This window comes from Heterocephalus glaber, unplaced genomic scaffold, assembly GCF_053883595.1.
Source record: "Heterocephalus glaber isolate CG9 unplaced genomic scaffold, H.glaber_assembly_v1.0 deba00001444, whole genome shotgun sequence".
Lineage (NCBI taxonomy): Eukaryota > Metazoa > Chordata > Mammalia > Rodentia > Bathyergidae > Heterocephalus > Heterocephalus glaber.
Window position 1 is genome coordinate 3,399,844 of NW_028258297.1, and position 17,832 is coordinate 3,417,675.

At 59.0% G+C, this 17,832-nt stretch overlaps 1 protein-coding gene across 10 annotated transcripts in view; it reads right to left on the reverse strand.

Annotated features, from left to right (window-relative positions):
* Gramd4 (GRAM domain containing 4) overlaps positions 1-17,832 on the reverse strand; it is a 73,556-nt gene that overhangs the window by 7,880 nt on the left and 47,844 nt on the right. For all 10 annotated transcript variants that reach the window (XM_013072465.3, XM_013072463.3, XM_021258784.2 and 7 more), the window contains 11 exons: positions 15,504-15,624; positions 11,134-11,201; positions 9,046-9,178; positions 8,518-8,543; positions 8,163-8,254; positions 7,052-7,143; positions 5,604-5,652; positions 4,428-4,499; positions 4,020-4,063; positions 3,841-3,950; positions 872-1,026 (listed from right to left, as the gene is read on the reverse strand). In XM_013072465.3, coding sequence (XP_012927919.2) covers positions 872-1,026; positions 3,841-3,950; positions 4,020-4,063; positions 4,428-4,499; positions 5,604-5,652; positions 7,052-7,143; positions 8,163-8,254; positions 8,518-8,543; positions 9,046-9,178; positions 11,134-11,201; positions 15,504-15,624 — 962 coding nt within the window. The remainder of the gene's footprint in view (positions 1-871; positions 1,027-3,840; positions 3,951-4,019; positions 4,064-4,427; positions 4,500-5,603; positions 5,653-7,051; positions 7,144-8,162; positions 8,255-8,517; positions 8,544-9,045; positions 9,179-11,133; positions 11,202-15,503; positions 15,625-17,832) is intronic.

Here is a 17,832-nt window from a genome sequence, read left to right on the forward strand (position 1 = left end):
ACACAAGGTCATAAACACGGGGCCCTGAACAGAGCCAAGCACAGACATGTAGGCCTGCAGGACACCCGGAGGTGGGCAGCCTCCATCCCAGAAGGTCCCAGCCCTAAGCCTGCTTCCCTGGATCTCCTGAGTGGCCAGCGCCAACAGGTCCTGAGCCCCAGGAAAGTCCCCTCCCCAGCTCCCCCAGACCTAGAGCCCCTGTTCCCTGCCTCTGTGTCCCCCAGGGCAACCCCACCTACAGGATCAGAGCAGTGCGGCTGCTCCTGTGAGCTCCTTCTGGCCTGCTAGCCTCTTGGTTCCCAAAAGCTTTGCAGTCCAGGAACCCAGAAGTGTGACCCACACCTGACCCAGAGTTTTGTCTCTCTGACAAAGGCATCAAGGGGTCCCTGGGACACCCTCTTCTTAGCACAGGCCCACGGAGACTATTCCCATGGGTCCCCCTCTGGGAAGCCCTCCTAGACTTCTCCAGTGGGGGTGCTAGGCCTGGATCCTTGCCACTTACCTAAGGACCCCAAGGAGAGCACCTAGGCCCAACCATCCTGCAATTCTTGCTCAGAAGGACCTAAGGGCCTGGTACCAGCTCAGGCCCTGTCTGGCCTCAATCCCCAAATCCCACCATAAAGAATGGCAGTCATGCTCATGGGCCACCATTCCCAGGGCCTTCCTGTCCCAGACCCTGGCTCTCAGCAGGCACAGCCACACCTCTACCGTGGCTCCCCTCTCTGAGCAGTTCAGGCAGGGAACCCAGCAGGTGGGGGACACAGGAGAGTATGACAGTGCTGTCTCTGGGATGCCTAAGATTGGAAAAGCATTGGCCTCTGAATGAGCACAGGCAAAGGAGCTCCGTAGTTGGGGCCCACAGCAGGCTCACCCTGCGTGACACAGTGGCACCCGCACGCTCCTTGAGCTGGGGGTCCGTGGGGAGGCTCCGCCAGATGATGTAGGGCGTGTCATACTTGGCTCGCAGCCGGGGGCAGCGTTTGAAGATGAAATCGATGAGGAAAAACTTGACGCCAGCATAGAGCCCTGCAGGGGGAAAAGTCCATCAGGCCCAAGCCTAGAGTCCCAAGAAGAGAGTCCAGTCCACTCTGACCCTCAGTCAGGCCCTTTGCTCCAGCACCTTCCACAGGGAGCCCCAAGGAGGACACCTCCCAAACCCACAGGGCAGGCAGGGCTGGCACCCCCGAGGGCCCTGAATCCTGGCCTGGGATGGGACGGGAGTGTGCCCTGCTGGGGGCAGCATTGGATGGGGGAGCCAGAAGGGTCTCAGATTAAAATATAAACTATCTCAGAAAACAAAGGGGACCACGGAACGCCATGAGCTGCCACCCCCGAAGGTGGCACAAGGGAGCCTCTGGGGGACCTGACCCTGACCTGCCTACTCTGGGCTACGCCCTTCTCTGACCAGGGTGGACAGGTGGTCTGAAGGACGATGAGACCTCACAGCACCACACAGCCCTGTCACCCCTAAGCCACACCGTCCACTAGCCCTGGTTTCCTGGTGAGGGCTGGAGGAAGGGGCCAAGGAGAGACCAAGGACCGATCAGGGCACTGAGGCCAAGGGCAGATGGATGCAGTGCCCAGTTTGTCAGGGGCCTGGGGTGCTAGGCCACCACGTTCAATGCCCCCACTCAGATCCAGCCCATTACCACAGCCAACACCTGGCACACTGCAGCTGGGGCCTGCATGGCCTCAGGACGATGACCCTGGATTTACAGTGGCCTCTCTGCCCCTTCCTAATCGCAGCAAGGCCACCCCACGGTCTGCATCCAGGCCTCTTCCTCCTGCCCTTCTGAGGCCCCTGGCTTCGGCAGCCAGAGCCCCCGAGGCTTGACGATTGCCCCCTCGAGCAGGGGTCCTGGGTCGCGGCATGCCTTCCTCAGGGCTCCAATGTCTCACACCACACCCCTCCGCAGCCTCCTAGCAGACCCTCCTCCCTAAGCCCGTGGCACAGCCCCTGCAGGTCACCCCAGGCTCCCTCCCACCTGTCTCCTGTCCCTCCCAGCCTCATACCCGCTGCCCAGGTGCTCCCAGATCTGAGGGTCCACTCCCCGTTCGGTGTCCCCTTTGTCCCAACCCAGCCTCACTTTCCTGGAGGCTCATTTGCCCCCAAATCAGAAACCTCACCCTGGCTGTGTCCTGCACACACAGACCTGTGGCGAGGTGCCCGCACTCCACGCACCCTGCCATCCCAGAATCAAATGGCTGTTGCCCCGCCAGCCTGCCTGTGGCCCTGGACCTGGGCACCATCAGCTGCGCATCAGGTCAGGGAAGGCCCTGGGTGTCTCTCTCACTCCTTCCCTGTACCTACCCCATCCATTCGCTCGTGGGGGGCACTGCCTTCCAAAGGGGTTCCAGAGCCCCACGGCAAGGGCCTTGCTCTCTCCTGCCAAGGCCCCACCCACTCCTGGCCAGACCACACCCATTCTGCCCTACCATAGACCACACCCCCTCCCACCACAGGCCACACCCACCCCTCCCTAGGCCCTTCCCACTTCTCCCAGGCCACACCCACTTTCCCAGAGCAGCTCTCCCCTACCAGAGGCCATACCCTCTCCCACCACTGGCCACACCCATGCCTCCTCAGGCCACAGTCTGGGAGCTGACAGGGAAGTAAGTTAATAAACAGCTGGAGTGGTGTGAAAGGAACTTGTGCAGTGATGAGACAGGAGGCAACACAGAGACCATGCTGGGCAGTAAGGACATGTCCCCAGAGAGCTAGTGAGGTCACAGAGCTCTAGAGAGCGGGCTGTCCCAGGCTGCTGCTCCTGGAAGGACCCAGCCCCTGGGTCTCCCAGCCAAGGAGAGCAGGTGGAGGCAGTGCCTCGTAGGTGCCAGCGCTGTCTCCCTGACCACCTTCTGAGCATGCCACAAAGTTCTCGGGGCACAAGGTCTGAGCCCTGGTGCATGTGCAGGGCTCCCTCTCCCTCCCCTTTCCCCTGTCCTCTCGGCTGCCCCCAAGCACCCTGTGCGCCAGAGCCCAGAGTCCAGCCACATCCCGCCTGATCACTGTTCCCACAAGTGAGAGGCGGAGGACGGAGGCCAGAGAGGAGGGCAGGAGGTGAGCACTGCCACAGCGATACCACCTCCCCCATAGCCCTCGTCGCCGCTTCCCTCTCCTTCCCTGATGGTGAGCCCAGGAAAGGAGCATGTAGGTGGATGTGACCCTTGACCTCATGCCACATCACTAACTCCTCAGCTGCCACCCAGCTCGAGGCACGAGGAAACATGCATGCAGGTTTTGGCAGCTCTGACCGCCCCAGCCACAAGATGAATGCTTACTGACTGCACACAGGCCGGCGCCCCAAGAGACAGGCACTGAGCCAGGGCCCAGCAGCCCCTTACTATAGCAGGAAGCTGGGGGCCCCTTCATGGCAAAGGTCTCGCTGGACTTGAGAAACCAGCATCGTAGCCAGGTGTGATGACCACATCCTGCACTCTGGGAGGCTAAGGCAGGGGGGTCACAAGTTGGAGCCCAGCCTGGGTGACTTGGCAACTCAGTGAGACTCTGTCTCAAAACAACAAACAGACAAAAAGGAAAAGGGGTTGTGGATGTAGCCCAGTGTGAAGGCCCTGTGTTCAACTCCCAGTACAACAGAAAGGAAAGAAGGGAGGGAAGGAGGGAGGGGGTAAGGAGGAAGAGAGGCAGGCAGGCAGGCAGGCGGGCAGCTGCCATCATGTCCCTAGAATCTGGTGGCCCTCATTTCTCTCAAGTCTGAAGCCCGTACCCAGCTCCTGAGTTGAAGGCCCCCCTAGCTCCCGGAGGCTGGCAGATGTGCCACAGAGGCTCTGCTGTCCTGCTCCTGACCCCACATTGCCGAGCCCAGGGTGTCTCCTTACCCATGGTGAGCCCCACCAGGCGGTAGGGGAAGAAGCAGGAGGCCAGGAAGGCAGCCCACAGTGCAATGTACAGCTTCTGCGTGATCTCGGGCTGCACCCACATGAACAGGCTGGAAGGGAGATGGCGGTCAGGCGGGGCCTGGCGCTGTCTCGGGGTGGGGCTGGGGGTGGCCACTTACTTCTTGATCTTTTCCAGGATGTCTGCCATCTTGCCAAAGAGATTCTGTGTGAAGAGGAAATGACCACAGGCTTACGTGCCTGTCAGCCACACCAGACAGCCAGAGGGCCCCTGGTCTGGGCAGACTAGGAATGCATAAACCAGTGGCCACCAGAGCCCCATGGTCCTTCCTGGCCACCCCCAGGCCTGGGGGTTCTGGTCTAAGTCAATGTGGCCATACTCATAACAGCTAACCAGGCCAGCGTTCTCCTGTTCCTGGCCAGCAGGGGGTGCCCCACCACACGATATCCCCCCCAGCAGAGTGGCTGGGAACACCCAGCTAAGCACCAGCAGCTGACGGCAGAGGAGCCTGGCCTGGGGCGGCAAGGTGCTGCCCTGTGCCCCGTGCTGGCAGAGCCCACAGCAGTACCTGGGCTTTCTGGGCGACGTCCAGCACCAGCTGGAACTTCTCGGACACGGTCAGGTCTTCCTTTGGAGGTTCCTTCAGTCAAAGGGGAGAGAGAATTTTCCACTGGAATTTAACAGTTTGGAGAAATTACTGAAAAAACATCAAGAAGGCTCCCAGCCCCAGGGATATGTGGGTCACTCTGCTGTCCCCAGATAGCCAGAGGGGAAGGATTGTGCTTTGGGGATTCTGGGTGGGGAGGGTACCCTGCTGGGCCAAGACACCCCAACCCTCTCTTATGCTCCCTTTACCACCCGCCCCCACTCAGTTTGGCAGGTAGCTAAACTGAGGCCCAGCAAATGGGGGCCCAGCTCGTCCTGCTTGTCTGAATTCATACATCTCCCCACTTATTCAGTAAGACCCTCCTGAGTCTTCCAGGTCTCAAGGGTGGGTAGACACAGGCCTGCCCCATGACAGCTCCTCAACCCCTGGTGCTCCAGGCATATAGTAGGTGCTCAAATATCAGACAGGCCCATGGAGGCACCATGGTCTCCCTCTATCCATACCCAATAGTTTAGCCTCACGGGTCTGAGCCTCCCTCTAGAGTCAACTTTTGTAAGTTTTTTTTAAGCTTTTCCAACTATGTGGCTCTGTCACACCTTCTCCACTACAGAGCAAAGGGGCCAGGGATTTAGCTCAGTGGGTTCGCCACCTGCTGCGCAAAGATCCGAGTTTGATCCCTGGTACCAAAACAAAACAAAACAAAACAAAAAAACACTACAGTGCAAAGGCAGCCAGGGCAGCGTGTAAATGAGTAGACATAAATGTGTGTCAATAAAGCTTTATTGACAAACCAGGCTGTGTATGAGCAGGCATGGCTGAGTGTCAATAAAGCTTTATTGACAAACTAGGCAGGAGGTCAGTACTAGGCTCCAGAGTCCCAGGAGTGTACGTGTCTACTTGCCCAGCTCTTCTGTTACATTCCTACTAAGGGGGGCGGGCATAGCAGCTGAGAAGGAATAGGCAGGACAGGCTGGGGCAAGAGTGGATGGATGGCCCGGGGCCCAGGGCTGGCTTCTCCCCGCACCTCCCCTCCAGGGCAGGGCACTCATCTGGAAGCCTTCTCATCACTCATAGAGGTTGGAGGCCTGACATGGTAGGGTCAGATGAAGGGGCCCTCTCCCCCCCCCCAGGACTTACCACAGCTTCAGACACTTCTGGCACGATGCTCCACTGTATCCGCCAGCCCCTGGCAAAGAGAAACCACCACAACTTTGGCTGAGTTCAGGGGACAACAAGGCAGCACATCTAGCCAGGGCCCCTTACCCTGTGGTACGGCCAGACAGGAAAGAAGGGCTCCCAAACCGTGCTGGAGGCCTCAAGGCCATTCCAGTCCCCCGCCTATTTAAGAGCAGCCAGTGACAAGGGGGAGGGGAAACCACAAGATCTTGCCTCACCAGTCACATATCCTGCCTCACCTTGGGGACTAATGGCTGCTTCAAGGGTACACAACATGGGCTGGACACACAGCTTATGGTGGAGGACTCGCCTAGCATGTTCAAAACCCCAGGTTCAATCCTCAGCACCGCAAAAAAAATAAAAAATTTAAAAAACATACAGTATAATTGAAAATAGTGAGTATTTAATTTTTAGAAGTTTATTACAATAAAAGACACACTGCTAAGAATCTCCCTCAGAATTCTCCCCTGCCACTTTCTGACGTGATTCTGGAAGTTCTCTTTTCTGAGTGTCTTTAGTTGTACTATGGTGGCCGCCTTGATGTCCTGAGTTGATTCAAAACATTTCCTTTTCAAGGTCCTTTCGACTTTGGGGAAGAGCCAGAAGAGCCAGAACAAACATGGTGTCAGATCCAGTGACTACATTGGATAAGGACACAATGTAACGATAGCACTCCACACCAGCGTTCACTGTGTTTTTGATCCACTTTGAGAAGATACTCAGGAAAGAGCACCTTCAGAACTGCTCCAGAGAAGGCAAGAAGGACGGATGGGGTGGATGTGTTCAAAGTGAGGGGGCGATTTTAAGGGAGATTCATGGCAATGTGCCTTTTATTGTAATAAGTATTTTTCTAAATGTAAGCATTCACGGCATGTTTTGATCACCCCTCATCTTTCAATGTTTTCCTTTCTACAAACCAACACTGATGCAGCATGGAAAGAAGACTGGAGCCTGGTGTACGAAGTAGGATCTTTTGCTGAGACTGAGCTGGGGCTGGCACTGGGGGTCCCCTAGGGTGCTCACAGGGGACATGGAGGCCATGAGGCACAGCCCAGGCTCAGTGGGCTTAGCGCACCCCTGCAAAGCGCCTGCTGCACAGGTGTGCTGTGTGGGCGGTGCTGATGCTCGCCCTAAACTCCAGCCTCTGCTCCTTACTTTTTTCTTACAACAAACAGCAGGAGCTTCACGGAGCGCAGAGCCCTGCGGCCTCACCAACCCACCCCTGGGCAATGTGATATGGGACAGGTGATCCTCTCCCACGTGGTGGGCACCGCGGCCGTCAGGGAAAGGCCCACGGGGAGCCTGGAGCCTCTGCCGCCGGCTGCAGCAAGGCAGAGGGGCAGCCGCCTACCCATCCCCAGGGGAACAGCGCAGCAGGGCCACCCAACCCAGTGGGTAGGCTCCCCTACCTGGCGATGAGGTAATTGAGGGACAGCCTCAGAATTGCTAGAAACAGAAACATGGGGATGGCCCAGCCGTGCCACACGGCGTTCATGTACACCTGCAGGGAGAGGGGTGCATCAGGCAGACCAGCCGGGACAGCTGCGTCCCTCCCGGTCCCCAACCATCTGGCAGCACTCAGTGGGAAGACGAGGTCCCTGAGGCAGTGGAGGGGGCTGGGAGGGGCGGGCCCTGGGGGTGAAGAGGGAGGTGCACTCGGGGGCTGGTGGCATAAGGAGGCTGCCCACTGTCCTGAGCACACAGCCACTGGACAGCAGGGGGCAGCGGGCCCAGGCAGGGAGTCCCTGGACACTGACAGACCTACAGCTGCGGGCACGGAGCAGGGGCCCAAATGCAACTGAGTTCGGGTGGCGGGTAGGAGGAGAGTCAGAACCAAGGGGCCTGTCTCTTTAGGGCCAAGGCACAGGTGGGATGGCGGGTGTGGGCCCCAGTCAGGAAGGCCTCAGACAGAGCAGCCATGAAGGCCCTGCACCCCCACAGCTTCACCAGTGCGTGTGCAAAGTGCCATCTCTGAGGTGGACACTGAGGCCTGGACAGCCGCTGGCCTCCCAGGGCCACCAGGCACCGTCTCCAGACAGGAGCCCACTGGGCAGGGCAAAGCCACCTCTGGGCACTCAGACCACGCCCTCCCCACACCCTTCTTACCCTGGAGGGCACCAAGACAGATGGGAGGGTCTCCCTGGGAGGCAGGCAGGGCCCCGGATGCTGCCAGTCCGATGTTCCCTTATCCCTGCCCAGACTGTGGCTCACAGGGGCCAGGCTGGGTCTCCTGCACCACCACATGCCCTCCGGGCACCTCTCCAGCCCTACAGTCTCAGGTCCCAGAGGACAGATGCTGTGCAGCTGCCGCCCACCCTGACAGGCGTGGCAAACCAAAGGCAAGCACACCAGGAGGCTGAGGTCACAGCTGGGGCCCTGCAGGGTCCTGGGCCACACTTGCCTCTGATGTGACCCTGTGACCTCCACTCTCTTCATGGAAGAGAGGGTCCCTGGCCCTGCCCATCTCGGGGACACCAGTGAAGGACGGCACAGTCATCCCAACCCCAAAGAGCCACTCACCGTGAAGGCGATGGCAGAGGTGTAGACGGAGTACCAGTCAGATAAGGCAGAAAGGTTCCTCACGAAGTTAGTGACAGGCTTGGCCCCGCGCTCTGGGAAGAGAGCAGACTACGGCGGTCAGCACAGCACATCCCGAGTTACCCATGGGGAGAAACCACCTGCACCCCCATGCCCAGGCCGGTGGGGGGCAGGAAAAAGGGAACAGGGCAAAGATGGGGTGCAGCATGTTGGGATTCCCTGGGGTCTGGGGAGTATGGGAGAAAGGCGTCACTTTTCACCCCAAACGCTGGGCCGGCCAGCTTGGGCTCCATTCCCCACCACCCACCACCCACGCCGGCCAAGGGACCACACTCACTCAGCCGCCTCATGTTCTCCGTTAACCTGAGAGAAGGAGAGGTGGACAGTGTTAGTTCACCCAAGCCCTGGGCCCCCCGACACGCTCCACTTCACACATGGAACAGGAGGACACTGGATGCCCAGGACCCTCGGATGCCCGGACCGTCACACTCGGGGGCAGCGATGTACCAGGAGCGCCTGCTGCTGTTCCCTAGGTTAGGAAGGCGGGCACATCTGCAACAAGGGTCCCCGTCGCCAGCCACATCCCTCCCAGAGCAGGGGCCTTGCAGGTCTGGCTTCTCGGGGCCCCCAGGGCCCAGGCATGTGAACCACTAAGGCAACCTGGTGTGAGGGAGACCCCAGACAACAGTCCTGTGCCCTGCACATGGACACTTGTCACATGAGGCCAGTGTGGGTGAGGGGACTGGCTGGGGACCTCCAGGAGCCAGCGGCAGCTACACATTCAGCGTCACTGCCCGCATGATGGCGATGCAGGGCCCAGGCTCTGACATCCCTCCACCAGCTGTCCCCCAGGCGGGCACCCTACCTGCGGGCACTGAGGGGTTCCTCGGTCTCCACGGTGTTCTCCTCGGGCTGAAAGCGGAAATCCTCCAGGTACTCCCCGAACCTCTCATAGAACCACTTCTGTGCTCGGGAGGACAGGCCCTGGCTGCGGCGTTCTGTGAGGAGGCAGGAGGTGGGAGGAGTCAGCCTGGCTCACTGCTCTGGGGTCTCGAGCTCTGGGGTGGGGGTCTCACAGCAAGGCCCAGAAGGGGTCCTGCCAGGAGGTGCAAGTCCAGCATTGCCGACCAGGGAAGCCCTGCCATAAACACTGCTTTGTGGGGTCTGCTTCCCAAGCCCGGGGCCCAGCATCTGGGGCATTGGGCTTCTCCAGCTGCCTCCCCACCTTTCCTGGCTGACCGTCTTTCCCCTCTACTGGGTCTGAACTGCTAGGGGGGCTCACAGCCTGGCCCTGAGACCCTGAGGTTGGCCTGTTCACATGCTGGGGGGATGGGGGTCTATACTCCGTTCACCAACAGCTAAGGCTGCACAAAGTGGCCCACAGGGCAGACGCCAGCCCAAGCCCTGCCAGACTGAGTATCCCCTTGCTCGCCGGAAGGTCTCTCAGAAAGTAGGCTCGGGTGGACTGTAGGGGGCGCTGTCCCACCATAGTTCAAGGGAGTGGGAAGGTGGGCAGGTGGTCACCAGACACCGGTGTGCAGTCAACACGCACAAACATTGGTGTCAATTAAGAATTAAGGAAAACCCAACCAGGTGTGCTGTGGGCTCAGGGTAGGTGGGCAACAGGCAATGCAGACCCCAGCTGCCTCAGGCTCGGGATGGAAGTGAAGGGCCAAGGCCAGCAGTGCTGAGGTTTGCGCCCTCAGTCAGGGCAGGGGGTGGGCCAAGGAGTTGAGGGCAGGGCTGGTTCCCAGGGGAACGCTGAGGGACCCTGGGATTCCAGACTCATCGAGGCTCACTTGTCAAGAATATTCCTTTTTCTCCCAACCATTTAAAAGTGTGAACAGCATTTTAAACATGTAAAGCCAGATGGGGGTGTTTGCTGACCCCCAGGCCCTGGACTGGAGGCTCACCTCACCAGTGTGAGGCCAAGCCCTCTCATTCCCCTTAACCAGGACCTGGAGGCTCTTTCTGCTGGGCCTCTCAGGGCCAATTCCTGAGGAAAATGTGAAGCCCTGACAGATCTTTATCCCCAACACCAGTTCCCACCTGACTCCACCATGGGGGCGGACACCGCTCCCCAGAGGCTGCCGTTGCGGAGCAGGACCTCTCCCCCTACCACTCCCCCACCACACATGCACAGAGCTGGCCTGACAATCAGAATGGACCTTGGCCCGTGACAGGCAAGGGAACCCAGGGACGTGCCTTTCTACCCACGCTTCTCAGGCCCTCGCCATCACCAAGCATCAGGGACCTTGGAGGTCTTGCGCTGCTTCTGGCTCGGTGGCCAAGATGACAGGCCAAGGACTTTATATCTAAGCCTGGGCCACTGGCTGTAGGGCCCAGGGGCCCCGGGAGGCCAGCACCCAGGGGACTCAGAGCCAAATATGCCCAGAGTTGCCCTGCATGGCTCTAGCTGGGGTGCCCCGGGGAAGGGGTACACCACCTTTCTCTTTGGAACGGCTAGGCCCAGAACTGGGAGTACCCCTCAGAGGCGCCTCCCTCCTGGGCCTCCTCTCTGTGGCCCCAGGACTGAAACCAAAGACCTCAGACCTGGTTCATCCTTCTCACCAGCACAGGCAAGCAGGGCCTTCGGAAGGGGCACTGCACACCTCATCTTCTGAAGGACGGCTGTGGAGGGCTCAGAGTAGGGAAGGGTGGGATGGGAGCAGGGGGAGAGAAAAGAGCTCTGTCTCCTCCCTGGGGTGTGGTGACCAGCCCGCGACAGCCCCCTGCCTGCATAGTCCCCTCGGTAGGATGACCGGCCCGGAGAACAGGGCCTGCGCAGAGTAACTGAGACATCGCCGTGCACTCCTGTGAGCAGGAGTTCGAGTTCACTCTGATGACTGCCAGCTTGCAGGGACAAATGCTGACCCCGTTCTGATGGAAGGAGGGTCCCAGATACAGGAGGGACTCGGGACAGAAGCAGTGTCCGCTGTGCCCACAGGCCTACCTGCTCCATTGCCGGCCTGGCTCTGGCTCTTTGGCGGCTGTTGGACCTGCGCAGTCTGCTCCTCGGCTCTTAAAAAAAGGGGAGAAGAAGCAAGATGTCTGTCAATGCAAACTGTGCCACCCCGGGAACCAAGTCCAGGAATCATGGGAAATCCACCAGCTCAGGGAATCTGGAATGGACCAAGGCTGGGGACAACAGGGACCAGGGGACAGGGAACCGCACTTCCGGCCAGCACAGGTTCCATGCCTCAGTAATCAGTAAACAGCGCCGCACAAACACACGACTCTTTTCTTTCCTGTTAATTTCAACACAGAACAAACAGCTCTGCTAATGAAAAGATACTGCACTGTAACATAAAAGGGCTAGTCAAGAAACGGCCTGTGGGGCGGGGATGTAGCTAGGTGGCGCCGCGCCTGCCTGGCAAGCACAAAGTCCTGAGTTTGATCCCCAATACCGGAAAAAAAAAAAGAAATGCGGTGTGTATTTACAAGGTGTGATCAAAACTACAATGAATACTGCCGCCAAGCACCATCCAGCAGAAAGGCAGGCTCATAAAAACATGCCACTGAGTCCTCATCCACTTTATTCACTGGATCTGGCACCTGCAACTTCTGACTCTTCCCCAAAGTCAAAATGACCATGAAAGGGAAGGATTTTGGTGGATTCAGGACAGCCAGGCAGCCACGACAGCGCAACTAAAGACACTAAGGAAGGAGGACTCCAGAGCTGCTGCAGGAAGTGGCAAGGGCGATGGGATGAGTGTGTTCAAAGCAAGGGAAAAGTTTCCAGGGGGAGTCACAGCAATGTCTTTTACTGTCATACATATTTAGAAATTGAAACATTAACTGTATTTTGTGACCACACCTCATACACCTGTTTATCAAGCACTAAGTGAAGAAGCCCTGGGTCCCCGCTGGACCGAAGCAGCCGCTGCCTGGCTTCCCGTCCTCAGTGCACTGCATCCCGATCAGTTTTCACTGGGCCTCAAAGCCTTCCTGGGTTCTGCCTCTTTCCAGAGTCCCTGTCCACCTGCAGGGTCCCATCACCCCACTTTCAGCTGCATGGCCCCAAGGGGTGGAGCCTGGGCCCCATCCATCCTCGGGTGGTGTCTCTGTGCGGTCCTCTGGCAGCTGCACCCTCCTGCAGAGCCTCCATGTATGCAGCCCCTCCCTCCCTCCTCCCAAAGCCAAGAGCTCCAGGCCCCTGGGACCCAGGTGATAGGAGAGGCGGTTTCTGCTCCATCCACATCACACAATCACACACCAACAGCGTGGCAAACACCTTGGGTGCTTGGAACCTGTTGCTGTGACCTATGATTGCCACATCATGCAGCAACACAGGACAGGAAGATGACCCGAACTCCTGTCCAGGCAGCTGGGCAGGGCTGGGGCTGAGTGGGCTGTGGCCTCTTGGAGCAGTGAATGCAGAAGATGCACGTGGGCCTGAGTCCCCAGGCAGGAGGCCCAGTCATGGGAGAGGGGCTGGGCCCAGGTCCACATCCTCAAGGCTAGAGTGGGGCTGCACATGACTGTCCATGCCTGGAGTAACCAACCAAAGGGGACTCACTGGCGAACAGGAGCACAGGCCCAGGGTACACAGGAGACCCTGGGCCCTGGCTGGGTCTCCCTTGCCCCTGAGCAGATGACCACGATGCTCCCCAAAGAGCCTGAGGGTTCCAGCCAGAGCAACTCTACCAGGGGCACTAGAAAGCCAGCTCCTGCCAAAGCCAGGCTGCATCGTGCAGACCAAGAGCCAGACACGCATGACTACAGCAGGTGCAGTGGCCACTACTGTGTGTCTCACCTCTAATCACAGTGCACAGTTACTGGCTGGGTGACTGTCCCCAGCACACTGACCTGCTGGAGACAAACGGGACTTAGATTGTAATGCTCTGCCAGCTATCTTAAGTGGAAGAAGAGCCCATCAGCAGGTGTCCAGGGGACAGGGACTTTATTTCCTTCACATGATCAGAGAATACGGTAAGGGTCTGTCCCCACGCACGGGTCATGGGGGATGGGGTGGCTTGGCACAGTGCTAGGGTAGCATAGTGTTAAAGGGAGGTGCAGGGCAGACACATGTGGGACGTTCTCACCCCATGTAGCACCTGCAAGCTCAGAGACACATCAATATCATGTCACTCCCTCTGCTCAGCAAGAGGACTGTATACTAACTAATGAGTCTTCAAAAACAGTTCTGAGTGACCTACACTTTGAGTGACCAGGTCTCTGTGTTAGGCCTAATGTCTCCTGATCCATGGTGACGAGGCAGGGCTCCAGCCAGGTCAAGGGTCTGATGCAGGTCTGGGGTCACCCCCCCTGAGGAAATCTGCCCAGGGCTGGGTGGAGCACCAGACGGTCACCAGGGCCACCTGGCTCTACTTTCTTGGGTCCCTCTGTTTCTACTTCCTAGGTCATATCCTGGCCGTTCCCTTCCTGTCCACCCCAGCTGGTCCCTCTGCATCCTCAAAACTGGCGCAGGGCCATGCACTGTCCCTGTGGAGGGGAGCTGGTGAGAGATGTGGACCCTAAGGACGGGGGAGTCTATTGTGCTGCAGTGGGGGCAGAGATGCTGGTCAGTGCCGGCACCACCAGGGGGTGCTCAGCATCCAGATGAGGCTGGACTTGCACACCCTGCCTCCTAGGGGAGCACCATCCCTGGGGTGAGACTGCACCTTGACACCTGGCCAGGCACCAGGCCCATGCATCCCAGGCCCTCCCAGCACAGGTCAGGTCTCTGCTGCACCACATCTGATGCATAATTGAAAGTAACTGAAGTCTGGCTTGGTCCAGATTCACAGAGGTCAGCACCAGGCGGCGCTGTGTAGTGTGAGTGTGGACACGCGTGGGTGCCTTTGTGTGTGTGTGTGTGTGTGTGTATATGAGAGAGGAGAGAGAGGGGTCTGGGGAGGGGCCAGCCCCTCAGGAGGGGCAGAGAGGGGTGATGGGTCACTGCCCCCCGTGCAGGCCATGTGGACCTGTGGGAGGCCCCAGGGGACCTGCGTGGAACACTGTGCTGCCTGACGGAGGAGTCACCAGGAACTTGGCGCACGGGACCTCCTGCGTAGCACCGTCCACAGATGATGCCTGGAGGGCCCAGAAGGGAGCTGGTGTCCAGCACTGGACATGCAAGAGCCTGGTTCCAGGGGCCCCAGGGCGGCAGTCAGTGACCCAAACTGTGGGAGTCGCCCCCTTGGATTGAGGAATGGTGGGCAGTGGTGTGAGAATGGAGTCAGGGAGGCTGAGGCAAGAAGGCTGGGGACACAGGTGAGGGCCCGGGCTGTGCAGAGCGACAGCAGCCGCGTGGTTTGCCAGGTCAGAGTACACTGCTGTCTAACTCAAGGCTCAGCTCTGAAGGGGCCTGCTTCCTGCTGCTGTCCCCAAAGGTGAGGCCGGCTCAGCGAACAGAAGAGGGGAGGGGAGGGAAAGCCGTGATGTCCAGCAGCTCAGCCCTCGAGGATGAGGCCGTCACCCGTGCACGTCCCTGCAGACGCTCAGCTGGCACTGTCAGCTCAGACGGAAGATCCTGCTAGGATGAGGGTGTGACCATGGCAGGTGGGCATGCAGTGGGTTCTGGAGGAGGCAGGGTGCCCAGCACCCTGGCCTGGGGCCACAGGGGCAGGAAGCCTCTGGGTGGGCAGCCGGCCTGGGTGGCTGGAGAGAGGTAGCAAGGTGGGAGAGCACTGGTGGAGTTCAGACCCAAGGACAAGGCACAAGGTGGTTCTGGGGTCACTCAGTCCCACCTCTGCCCATCCATGCCCAGAATCAAGGTGTGGTGCCCAGGCCTGCGTGGTGATGGGAACCCCCACTTGAGACTCACCCCTGCCCAGAGGGCCACTTTGGGCCACTTTTGCCTCAGGGACCAGGGCTGATGTTCCCCACCTGGTTTCAGTGGAGTCCCAACTCCTGGGCCAGGCCTACTTCGAGGATCTGAGCAGGACTGGGCCGGGATCTCCGCCCCTGGGCTCTGGGTTAGGATGTGGTTTGTTTCCCAAGGGCCCATGTGCTAGATGCTGGGTGCTTCCTGAGGTCTTGCAGCGCCAAGGAGCTATGATAGGGAGGGCCCAGTGGTAGGTCACAGGTCACCAGTGGCAGGGATTAACAGTGCTCATGGAACCCTGGCTGGTACCCTCGAGACAGCTGCTACAGGACAGGCCTGGCCACTCCCGGCCTTGCCAGCCTTGCGCGGAGATGAGACCTTTCTCTCCCACACCTCTCCCTCCCGTGCACGCCCACCACTGTGCCATCTGCTGGAGGTCCTCACCAGGCCCGTGGACTTTCAGAGCTGTGAGCTGGACAAAGCTTTCTCCCTTGTAAATGCCTAGCCTCCGGCAAGGCACATGGTAAGGACTGCAAACAGTCGGCACGCCTTACCTGGCCTTCAGCACCTCCTGCATCTTCTGTTCCAGCTCCAGCCGCCGCTGCCGCTCCCGGTCCAGCTCTTGCCTCAGCATCTCCGAGTTGGTTTCCTCCCGGAGCTTCCGGAGCTCCTCCTCTGCGGGAGACACAGCCAGTGATGGTGACGCTGTCCCCTCTGACTCAGAGACGAGCGAGCTCCACTGCACGCCATATGCACCCCCATCCCCATCTGTCCCCTGCCAAGTTGCAGCAGACACTCAGGCTCCTCCTCTGGGGTGTACATTATGAAGGGAACTGCTAACTGGGGCTCTCCTTCCACGGCTGGGCCAAGATCAGGGCAAAGCAAGGATGAGGATTTCTTTACTGTGCTCCATGGGGGCACAAAGTAAAATGTGAGCATCTCTTCCAGCTGTCGGATCTACGGATGGCTGGGAAGGACACCCAGAAACTCAATACCTCCTGCAAGGCTGGTTCTGGGGGTGTGACAGCAGGCAGAGCCACCCAGCTGTGAAGGAGCCTGAGAATGACCCAGGGCTCAGGGTTGGGGGTGCCCCCAGAAGGTCACTCTGGGAAGGGGACATTGGAGTCAAGACCTGGAAGAAATGGGAAATGGCAGATACCAAGATAGATGGATGGAAGGCAGAAGTCCTGGGCTCTGCAGGGCAGGGGGACAAGGACATTCGCCGCAACCTAGTATATGTGTTAGGAAAACACGGGAGAGGAGCTTGCTGGCTCCAAACCCGCAGCAAGAATCCCTCTGATTCAGTTAGTACAGGCCAGTGCATGCGTCCAGGTGTGACACTGAACACTGGTGTGTACCATTATACGGGAACAAAATAGTACCTAGCATGAGTATGTGTTAATACAATAATACAGATCATAAGCACACATTAATAAAATACACTGTGCATACATGTTAATAGAACTTGTACCATTAATACGTGCTAAAATACAAAGCCAAGAGGCAGGGTGTCTGGGCAGAGAGGGGGTCAGAATTCAACCTAGGTGGGAAGGAGCAGGTGGGGGGCCACCAGGAGCCACAGCAGTTGAAGCACTGACCAAAGTCCTCAGAGATGAAACACAGGCGTGTAGGGCTTATTCACGCCTCAGCCCTGCAGACACAGAGCCTGTCCCTTCTGCAGCCAGCGACCAGGGCACACACAGAGCTGGCCCCAGCGCACCCACCTGCCTCTTTCCTCTTCTTTCACAGACTTCCCCACCCCAAATCCTGACTGTGGGGCAGGACTCCTCCCTCTAGCAATAGCTGCTGTGCCTTCAGTTCACAGGCTGCCCAGGCTCAGCCAGGACCCTGCCTCGGGAAGCCCAACCCCTGTGGGAAAGCAGACGGGCTACAAGGTCCTCTAGCTGAGTGGGCTGGGGCATGGGCAGCAGAGGGGCTGCAGTAGGGGTTCTGAGGGGGGAGAGGTGGGCGCTGGTTGGGGTCAGAAGAGTGGGTGGCTGCTGTCCTCAGGGCCACTTAAGGGCCCTGGAGGGCTGCCCCAGGTAGGAGAGGGACAGCCAGGCATGGAAGAAGCAAAAGCTCCGGCCAGTGAGGTGGCTGAGGGCCTCCTTCCTGGCCACCTCTGTCCCTGATACCACAGCTGACCAGCACCCCACCCTGTGTTTTCCCTCTCTAACTGCTCAGGCCTCACAGGGGTTGGACACAAAGCCTGTGGATACTGCCTACCCCCTGCCCCACTGGTGAACAACCAGGAGCCCAGAGGTCACTGGGGAGAGGGCCCAGCAAGGCCACTGATCAGCCAGCCACAGCCTCATATGGTGTCCAGCCAGCTTCCCGGAAGGAGGGAGGGAAGAATGGATGGACGGATGGAGAGATGGATGGATGCATGGGGGGGAAGTAAACACATTCCCACATTCCAGCACCTCTGCTTCTTCTCCCTGTGGCCAGAAGACAGGAGGGAAGTGAGGACCAGTGCAACTCCTGGCACAGGGGACCCAGTGCAGAGCTCGGCAGCCCAAGACAGGTGCCTCGGTGCAGCTCTGCCATTCTCTGACAGAGCAAGGCCGTGCCAGGGGGCAGGGCTCATGCAAAAGCCGCTCTCAGCTCCCAGAAGTGAAGGCCTCAGGGTCAAATGCCCAGGGCTGCCCAAGAAGAGGCCTCAAGGCCCCAAGGTCACCCCCAAAGGCCAACAGGTCAGCGTTTGGCCTAGTGGGCAGGGGTCCAGCCCAGGGCAGGTTTCACCAGGGAAAGCCCGGGCCTGCAGCCTCATGTGGCGCAGGTGCCTACGGGGTCAGGGACTGGCAGCTCAGTGACCTAATCCCCCATAACACACCCTAGGGATGCCACTGAGGGTTCTGACGTGCTCGCTGGTGGACGCAAAGC